At 35.3% G+C, this 10646-nt stretch overlaps 1 protein-coding gene across 1 annotated transcript; it reads right to left on the minus strand.

Moving 5' to 3' along the window:
• Positions 1 to 240: 240 nt before the first annotated feature.
• Positions 241 to 10394, minus strand: LOC114282922 (importin subunit alpha-4). Its single transcript, XM_082906432.1, has 10 exons — positions 10009 to 10394; positions 5832 to 5928; positions 5650 to 5741; positions 5422 to 5553; positions 4829 to 5014; positions 4516 to 4679; positions 4231 to 4309; positions 2616 to 2744; positions 1784 to 1911; positions 241 to 867 (listed from the first exon to the last, which is right to left on the minus strand). The coding sequence occupies exons 1-10, from the start codon at positions 10225 to 10227 to the stop codon at positions 486 to 488; spliced, it is 1608 nt and encodes a 535-aa protein (XP_082762558.1). The 5' UTR covers positions 10228 to 10394; the 3' UTR covers positions 241 to 485.
• Positions 10395 to 10646: the final 252 nt, after the last annotated feature.

Consider the following 10646-nt stretch of genomic DNA (forward strand, 5'->3'; position numbering starts at 1 on the left):
TGTTAATTTCAATTCTAAACACAAGATAGAACCATAAAAATTGACAATTTGACTGACATTACACGATTGGCTTCAAATGTTATGTTTCTATTATGACATATGACATTTTGCACGATTGGTATCTCAACGCATTCTAAAGAGGAAAAAGAAGAAGCCAATAACTACATGATTCTCATCTGTCAATCAATACATCAGCAAAGAACCAAAGCTTCAAATCATAAAAAAAATTACATATTCAAGTAAACCAAATCATTGAGACATTTTCCTTCACAACAATATAGAAAATACAAATGAAGTCGAAACCACAAGTTCAAAAAGTCTTACACTTCGCAATAAATTCCATAGACAAATTCAGCCTATTTACCAGAACAAAAAAAAAACCCGACTGTTGGCGACATGTAAAACTAAAACAACAAAGTCAATAAATTCATTCAAACAAAGTAACAAGGCCTAAAAAACCAAAAGACATACCACTAAAGACCCCTCTAGCCGAATTTGAATCCACCAGCAGGAAGGTTTGGCTGAGTATTTCCAAAATTAAAACCTTGTTGGTTTCCATCTATTCCATCTTGAAGATTCTGTTCTTCCTCATCTTCCTCAGCCCAGTATCTCTCTAGGATCTTCACCGCCTTCTCATAGATCTCATTGTTGTCGTGGGTTTGGAGATTCTCAATCTTATCCAATCCATCACATTCATCGATCGTTTGTGCATAAAGATTTATTCCATCATTCATTCCCGCTTCCTTGTCAGACTCACCCACTTTCAGAATGTTTTCAAGCCCCTCAAGGCACACTGTCACAATCCTTGGGTCAGGACAGATCAGAAGATCACAAAGTGGCTTAATGCAACCTTGGCTCGCCAAGTATCTGCAAGGACATTGAACGTGAATGAATGCAGGCCTCGGCTCAACAGATTATTTTCCAAATATAGGTGGACTGTTATCGTATGGCTATGACGAAGAGAAAGGGTAAAGAGATGCTTTAGAAGGTCAATGGGGTAGGACCAACTGAATCATCCTTTGTAAGGGAATTAATGAAAGTTCAATAAAGGGAATTAATGTAAGTTCAATAACTAATTATCATTAGAAATTCATTACATAACCGATGCCAACCTATTGCTTTTAATATTTAATAACAAGTGGCATATCAACATGACCAGAAGAACAGCATTAGGTGGGGCTTGACAAATGTTTTTTTAGTAGCTTTTTTTGCTTTATTAGAATCCATATGATGCATTTGGTAATTGCTAAAAGGTTTTTTTTAGGTTTTTTCGAACTTGCTTTTTGTTGAGAAATTACCATATTACTCTTACATTGCAGAGCCCTTGTACTGTCACAGTGGAATTTCTGAAAGTATTGAGAGTAAAATCATCTTTTCACCACAAACAAACAAAAAAAAAAAAAAAAAAAAACTGCTTTTAGTTTAGCTTTCCCCAAGCAAGCTTTTGACTTTTTTTAGGCAAAAAGCTGCTTATTTAGGAGATCCCAAACAGAGCCTTAATATGCCTCACGATTCACTAGAGCATGGCCCTAGAAAGAGCATGATGGCAAAAATACTATTGCAGTTGGCACCGAGTAAATAAAAGTTATTGGCACTGCAGAGCTATATTGTTAGCTTAGTTTGGCTGTAATTTCACATGAAATGAGAAATGGTGAATGGAAAAAGAATACAGGAAAGTTGATTGAAGAGAAGCCCAAGCTTAGGTCTGACAACAAATGCAGATAAAAACAGCCAATTTATCTGTTGTTTAACTATATGCAGACATGGAGATGAAAAAACGCACCGGATCTGTTCATGAGATCCACCAGAGGTAGCATTTGAGATGGCCCACGCAGCCTCCTTCTTGATGTCAAATTCTGCATGTTGAAGAAGGTGTACTAGGGGAAGTATGATGTTGGCTTCAATAACAGCCTGTTGCAAAAAATAAAATAAAATAAAATGCATCAGATTAGTTAGTAGTGTACTGTATATAAAGAACGACACTGACAAAAACTCACTACTAGCTAATATGAAAAAAGTAAATGTCTTTGGCACCTTATGCCGCTTACAACTTCTTCTTTTTTAATTCCCAATATGCCATCATTTCACTTTTTTTCACAACCCCTTAACTCAAATTGCTTCCACTATTTCTCATCTTATTTATTGTAAAGAAAGAACACACATTGCCACAGTTGTTGGCGTTTGTTGTCAATTCACCTCATGATGTTTTGTATGGGAATTAGGGAATGATTTATGAGCAACAAACAAAACATACTAAAGTTTTTCAGTAAAACAGAACAAGAGTGGTTCCATATGGAAACAGCTATGATGAGTGCATGAGCCTCTCTTCTGATGATAAACCAGCTGTGCCCAAATTTCCAACTCAAATATATATCTTCAGTAACAAATGATTTCAGATTAGATAGACGTTAGTTGGAAAAGATTAAAAAAAAATGTCCTATAGGTCGTGAATAAAATGAGGATACAAGCCCTCATTTCCACCAATGGACCCAGTCAGTCATGGTCGACGAACACGAGACATGCAAGCAAAGAGAGATTTGTGCCACGTTGTGTCACATAATCATAGTTGATGACACATAAGAATCTTTTGAGGATATGCGAGAGAATCCATATACCTGAATTTGACTTCTATTCCCAGCAGTGATATTTGATATTGTCCAGCAAGCTTCTTTCTTGATGCTTTTTTTGTGATTTTGTGTGAGAAGTTGATAGAGACAAGGGAGGACATGGTTGTCAATCACAAACTGAAACAAATTAAAAGAATTAATTTCTCATGTGGGGGAAAAGTATATAAAGTTTGTCAATGTCAAACAAATGACAGAGAGAGAGAGAGAGAGAGAGAGAGAATTTCAATCTTTCTCAGCACTCTCATTTCTCTAAAATGCAGTTTTACATGCTAAATTTTTTTTTTAAAAATGATCTCAGCATTCAGCTTTTCTAGTACAAGGAGCAAAGTAAAAAACTTACGTATATTTTCACTTTGATAAAGAATAATTAACTAGAAGTTCAAATAAAAAAAACAGGGCTGGGTCATGTACATGTAAAGTATAAAACCAAATAGTAAAACCAAATTTTCTATTCTTACCCAGGCCAGAAACCTTCTCCTCGTACCTTTTTTGATTTATCAAAAAAAATCTTTTGTTGTTGATCAAAAAAGAAAAAAAGAATCAGAAGCCTTCTCTAGCAAGTCCTTTTCCATCCATCTTTTTTCACTACTAGAATGCCAAAACAAATCTACTACAATAAGTTGTCATATATTAACAAATATGGAAATTGTATTGATTACAAGAATATCATCTTTGATGTTGGTATTAGTACTGAAATGCAGTGAATGAATATGAAGTAGGGCTGGGCATAGGATCATCCGACCCGCCCAAACCGCCCTATCCGATCCGAACCACGCATGTATGGGCGGTTTCGCAAACACATTAGGGTAGGGTACGGTTTGGATTTTATCTAATTTTCAGGTTGCGGGCGGGTTGCGGGTTTGACCCGCACCCGTCCAACCCGCCTGCATAAAACCTCTCTTTCTTTTTTTTTTTCTTTTTTTTTTTAATTTTTAAATCTGACCATTCAAAAAAACCCCTTTTATTTTTATTTATTTTTTTGCATTTTGGATGAATGTAAGTTAATAAAGAATTAACTTTTTTTTTTTTTTTTTTGTATTTGGGTTAGGATTGATGAATGTAGGATTTTTTAATTTGAGTTAGGAATGATGAATGTAGGATGAATGCAAGTTAATGATGAATGTAAATTTTGAATGATTCGTTTAGGTTACGAATTAAGATGAATGCAAGTTAATGATGAAGGTAAATTTTGAATGATTTGTTTAGATTACGAATTGATTTTGTTGTGTTTTTTATTATATAAGTTTTTTATAAGTTTTAATTCATTAATTATTAATGTTAGAGCATTTTAGAAAATGGCAGGAAAAAGGTCTAAAAGAAATATTGATAAAAAATGGGGGAAAAAAAAGGGTTTAACAAAAAAATTTTGAAAAAAAGTTCAATCCGCAAACCGTCCCTATCCGCACAAACCGCAAACCGCATTGCGGGCGGTTGCGGGTTGACTTTTCTTCAAACCGCATACATGCGTGCGGGCTGGTCCAAACCGAACCGCAAACCGTCCCAAACCGAACCGCGGACACCCCTAATATGAAGAATTGAAGATATTGCATCAAACTGATATTATGGTAAGAACTAACAGTACACAAGTAGAAATCATTAATACCTGAGTTTGGGCATCATCACCAGTAACAATATTTCCCACTGTCCTAAGTGCGGGTATAAGAACTGTAGGGGATGGATGACTAGTGAAAAACAAAATTTAGTTAGTTAGTATCTGACCACTATAAAGAGAATAACACATAATGAAATTTAGCCCTGAGAAAAGAAAAAAATATTCCACTAATTTGCAAAAGAGGAGAATTTTTTCTGCAGAACTAATTCTAGAAAACTAAAAGACATCAAATTTAAAATCAATGTCATAAGAAGTATGAAGCAAATAGGAACATACAGCAGCAGCTCCACAAGGCGTGGACAGACACCTGCCTCAAGCACAGCTTGAATTTTGTCATTTGGGCCATCAGAAAGATAAGAGAGTGCCCAGCAAGCATCTGTTAGAACTTCTTCATCATTCAAGTGGATAAGTTGCTGAAGAACTGGCAATGCAGGTTTCACCTGTCAACACCAAAAGAAGACAATTACCATAACCAAACTTGCCCACCTTAACACGGTTAAATAAGGAAGGCAAATATCTTTAAAATCCATAATATCCAATCTGCAAGATTATTAAATGAAAATATTTAAACTTTGAGATGTTCCACAACCTGCTCAAACGGTGTTGGAGGCTTGCCCCGACAAAAGTTTGACAGAGTCCATGTAGCATTTCTCAGCATAGATAGTTTTGAGTGTTCATTCAACTGAGCTAATAAAGGCATAAGCGCACCCTGACCAAGAACAAGATCCCTACAACTTGGAGAGTCACCAGCAACATTACCCAAAGCCCATACTGCCTGTTTATAAGATACGGAAATTAAGAGTTGCAAATTCATTAGTAGCCACAACAAAAAATAATTAACAGACCTGTGTTGAGAAACAATTAGGTGCTGGAAGCTAATTGGAATTTAGAATTACAAAAAAAAAAAAAAAAACAAAAGGAGAAATCTAAGAACTAAAAGAATGAAGCAGGATGGAATGTAAGCATTACAATTAGGCTGAGCAGCCCTGCTGGGGGAAGGTTGAGGGGGGAGAGCGCACACATTGAATTATTAAAAAAGTTAGCAATAATGATGAAAATTTTCAAACATTTAAATTCATAACAACAAATATGGAATCATTGAAGTTTCAAGAAAACGCTTTTGAAACATAGTTAACAAAATCAAGTAGTGCAAAAATTTGAAAGATTTCTGAAAGAGTTTACCTGTTCGCGGACATCATCACTTGCAGAGCTCAAAAGTTGCACAAATTTGGGGACAGCACCATGTTCAATGACAACTCGGGTATGCTCTGATGTCCCAGATGCAACATTGGTCAAAGCCCAAGCTGCCTCAAACTGAAAACAAAGTCAAAATCAAGCAGGTGCTAGAGTAATTTAACCTTACAGAAATACCAGTTGAGTGAAAAAAGCGAAAGTAAAATTAGTCCCTACTTGCAGTTGAGGCAAATCATGCCTTCCAAGGAACTCCACAAACCGAGGAACAACACCTGCTTTGATCACTTCATCTATTGGAGGGCTGCGCTCTACACACGTCACAAACAAAAGTCAACATTTAAAACAGGTATATTGAACCATTCCTAAAAAAAATTTCAATACTGGAACTCCAAACATACCAATTGATAATAGCTTTCTGAACTGTGTGGTTGCTCCTATTTGTGCTGCAGGATCTTCAGCCCATACTCCTTGCACCATCAAAGGAATACTTTCCAACTGTTAGACAACAGAAAGAACTAAAAGTGAATCAAAAAGAATTGTTAAACAAAAAGCACTAAGTGGAAAGGTAGTCAGAATAAACCAGACTCGCCTTTTCGAGTAAAACATTGAACATCGGGTTTTCACACCCACAACCAATAAGCTCACCCAACACAATTCATATTACACTTCTAGGTTGCATTTGGATTAATGGACCTTAGATGAAAAGATTTAGGATGAAATTTATCAGGATGGAGTATTTAAGTTGTAATGGAGTTTTGACAGAAATGATAGAGTGAGATGAGAGAGAATAGAGATGCATCCTAATTAGAATGCTTATGCACTTAAAATCTTTAGCAGGATGGATTTCAAATAACTCTTGCGATCTAGTTATGTCAAATCCATGATTTAGGTTTTTAAACTTGCACCCAGTTTTTTGGTTAAAAAAGCCAAAAAGCATGTTTGTCATTAGCTAAAAAAGGCAAATGTCATATCAACTTTTTCACTTACAAAATAGCAACTAATCACATTACAACTTCCCAAACACATTAGCATTTTTAGCTATCTAAAAAGCCAAAAACAACTACTTAAAAAGCCAATCCCAAACGAGGCCTATGATTCTAAAACACATAGGGTAAATTAGTGGAAAATCCTATTGGGTTGTTTATTAGTAAATCCTATGGGTAATCGTTTGACCTATCAAGTTAGCATATATAACTCTATATTAGCTTAAGCTTCAACATATATATAATAGAATCAAGCAATCCAATCAGACACCTCTAAACACAGTAAAGATTCAAACTAGATGTCAGTGCACCATAGCATTCAAGCAACTCAACAAAGATAATAATTATCTAAGGCTCTAAAAAACATATGGTAAATTAGTGGAAAATCCTATTGGATGGGGTTCTTCATTAGTAAATCCTATGGGCAATCATTAATCCATTAAGTCCTAGATAGTTAATTTTATTGGCTAAGATCTCATATTTAACTTTTGCATTTTACTCATGACTATTTTATCCTTATTTTTACATGGTATGTATATCTCACCTATATTGCACTATAAAGATTTTCTTTTTTCTTTTTTTTTTCTTTTGGGGGGGGGGGGGGGGGATTTTGTGCATCATTTATGGGATTTGTCTTGTTACCTTGTAGATATATTATTCATCTACTCTCGCATAGTAGGATCATACTTTTGTTGCTGCATTTCACATTACGGTATTTTTTGTGTGGGTGTTAATTTGGGGTATTCAGTGGAGTAATGCCGACTGGGGGATGATCAATTGTTGGATCATATAGGCTTTGTGTTAGTGTTGACTGGTATTGGTTAGTCTTGAAGGGTTTTTAGTTTTGCTATACTTCCTTGGCAGATGTTTTTGTATTGGGTTTGAATGTTCACAATTCTTTGTTACGTGATTTTTGTATTTTTAGAATAAAAAGAGTGAATATTTACATCTTTTATTAAATAATTTTTGTAATTTCAGTGTAAAGAAGTGTTACATTTTTTATTGAATAGTTTGAAGTTGTCACATTGTTCTAGTAAGTTTATTGATTGAAAGCGTGAAGTTTCACATTCAAATTTCTGTTTCACAATTTTAAGAGTAATATTCACACTACAAAAACCCACCATTTTTGTGAATGTTCAAACTGACCGATTCAATAATGTTGAGGAGGAAATTATCATGTGAACGGTGAACCTATATATATATATATATATATGCACTCATAGTGCATTAAGCACAGTTGTATATACTATTATATATTTAAGGGTTAATTACACCAGCCCCTCTTCAACTATTAGTGAATATCACTCCTCCCCCCCTCCCCAAATCTATAAATCTATACATACTGGCCCCCTCAACTATGAAAATTATACAAATACACCCCTTTTGGAGGTGATCTGAAGGGGGTCTAGAAAGGGTGAAAGTGATACATTAGGGGTCAAAATGTATGAGTTCATAGATAAAGAGGGTAAGTGATATTTACTAATAGTTGAAGGGGTCTTAGTGTAATTAGCCCTATATGTAAATACACTACAAGCATATGTATATGCATATACTTTTGCACACGCGCGCGCACACACACACATATACATAGACATATTTATATATAGGGGTTGTTTGGCATGTGCTACTTTAGCACATCTTTTATTTTATTTGGGTCTCATCACCTCTTATTCAAATCACATCATCTCTCTACCACATTGCACATCTTTTTTATAAAAAGTCAAAAAATATACTTATTTAGATTATCTCAAAAACAACCCCACAGTATGCACATAGAGAGAGAGAGAGAGAGTTACCCACTCAAGATTTTAACTACATGGTGTGATTCTCTCATAAATATAGGTTTCCCATTTGATTCAGCATGGGTGTTTTGGACATTTGATGGGATGTGGGAAATAAATGGGACTTAATATTAACAACCCAAAAACAAAACTGCATAAAAGTTTTATTTTCTTTTGATAAGTACCAGGACCACAATACGAACGGGAGATATCTCTAGACAAGGGGTAACACCTTACATTCTAGCATAGCATCGATAGTTAATAAAAGCTTGTACAGAATGAAGTTTTAGGGTCAGAAAGTTGGTCACAAAACATGTAACCATTATAGAGCATTCTCAAGCCATACAAATTACGAGGGGGGTAAAATCTTCAAACAACAAAACTCCCCTCAACTAAGTCTAATACAACTTTTCACCCAGTTGATTCAAAGTTTCTCATTTTTGAAAAAAAGAAGAGTGAATTCTCATATGCTTGGAATAATGTCATACAAATTAATAAATCTTATTAAATTTCTTACTCACACATGAAAGTTGAGTTGTTCTTATCATATTATTTTAGTGGATCCTGCTTCAAATACATAAGTTTCATTATTACATACCACATCTATGAGTAGGAAAATTATGTGAAATTAGTTAGTTTGGATGGAATTTTTTATATTCTTGTCTTTCCCATAATATCCAAGGCAGCCAAACAATAATATTAAAAGTAAATAAGAAAACAAACTTGTTTTCAAAGATGCACCTTTTCCTGTCATTGGGACCTAAAAAGCGTGGTAGCACTCACAAATCATGAATCGTCAAAGCATAAAAACTAACAGCAAAATGAGTCAGAAGAAAAATGTAGCAGTGGATTCAGCAGCTACCCAACCATAAAAGCATATAATGGCTGCCAATAAAACAAAAGAAAGGAACGAAAAATTAGAAAACTTTCTTATTTTCTCCATCAACTTCGGTTTCTAAAAAAAAGGGGGAAATAACCAGGGTTTAAAATATCAGCTGCTACGTATCATATCAGCCGTTACACTGATTTTGGCCTTCCGATACTATTATTCACTGATGTATCAGCCAATACTGTGCAATACTCTTCAATATCAATTGATATGTAGCCGTATATCACACCGATACCGATATATGTCCTGATACCGTTATTTAAAACATGCAAATAACCCAATCAAAATTGAGCGCTTAATCGTAAGGTTCAAACACCAAGCTCTTTCTATTTATAAAGAACCACTTATCTCAGCAAATGAAGATCAGTACACAGAAGAAATTTTAATATTTCACTAGGCAAAATGGCTACTCTATTTCTAATAGCTACTGAGGAATTGCGAAGCATCATAAGTTGCTTGGACTGCAAAACAAGCCTCTGCTGAGTTTCTTTAGAATATCATTCCCTTATACTCAGGCATCTAAAAGCACAAAAATTCAACTCACCAAAGATAATCAATAGTTCCTCCAGTCACATCAATTAAAATGCAAGGTTCCACCTATTCATCTGTATCATTTTCCTACAATTTTCTCATCAACCAAACAGAACTAGAAGAAACCCCACATCAACGGTAGATGTAGAAGGACAGTAAAGGTAAGATCAATTGAATTGGTCCCAATTGAATGTAAAATTTCCAGAATTCCCGAGCACCAATTACTGAAAAATCAAAAACCCAAATAACAAATCACATATCCCTTCCCATTCCCCACATTTTCTCAGCAATCAAAACACAACTCAACAGAGAAAACCCATCAATCGAAGATCAGCATTCACAAAATCGAAATTAGAAGATTTCAGATAGGGGCAAAAACAGGTAAAAATACCCTTCTCTCGATTGCAGCGGAGGTCTGAGAAGCATCGGAGAGTTGCTGAGACTGAAGAAGCAAACCCTCTCTCCGCTTCTTCAAGAGATTGTCCTCGCGCTTGTTCTTCCTGATCTCCACCAGATTGTCCTCTCTCCGCCGCCGAGCTTCGTCGGCATCGACGCCAGTCTTGTAGGACTTCTTGCGGACCTCGGTGCGAGAATTGGGTCGCAGAGACATTGCTATTGCTGTGGGTTTCTCTCTCTCTGGAAGGTTTCTCTCTCCAGGTGTTTGATGAAATGCCTGAGAAATGTCTTCAATAGAACTGAACTCTGAATTGAAGACGTTTGATCCTTGACAATGTTGTGTACATGTGTAATTTGTATACAGATGTGTATATATTTGTATGTATATGTATAGAGTGAGAAACAAGTTTATTTTATGTATTAGTGGGACCCCTTTTCTTTTTTTTTTTTTTTTTTTTTTTTTTTACCCATACATTCTGTCTGCTAGGTGGTCCAGGTCTGTTTATTTTATGTATTAGTGGGACCTTTTTTTTTTTTTTTTTTTTTGGTTTTGTTTTTACCCATACATTCTGTCTGCTAGGTGGTTCAGGTCTGCTGCTGAGAGTTGGTCGTAAAAGTCATCCCTATCTCCCA

This window comes from Camellia sinensis, chromosome 2 (genome assembly GCF_055761805.1).
Source record: "Camellia sinensis isolate YWXY chromosome 2, ASM5576180v1, whole genome shotgun sequence".
NCBI classification, from domain to species: Eukaryota; Viridiplantae; Streptophyta; class Magnoliopsida; order Ericales; family Theaceae; genus Camellia; species Camellia sinensis.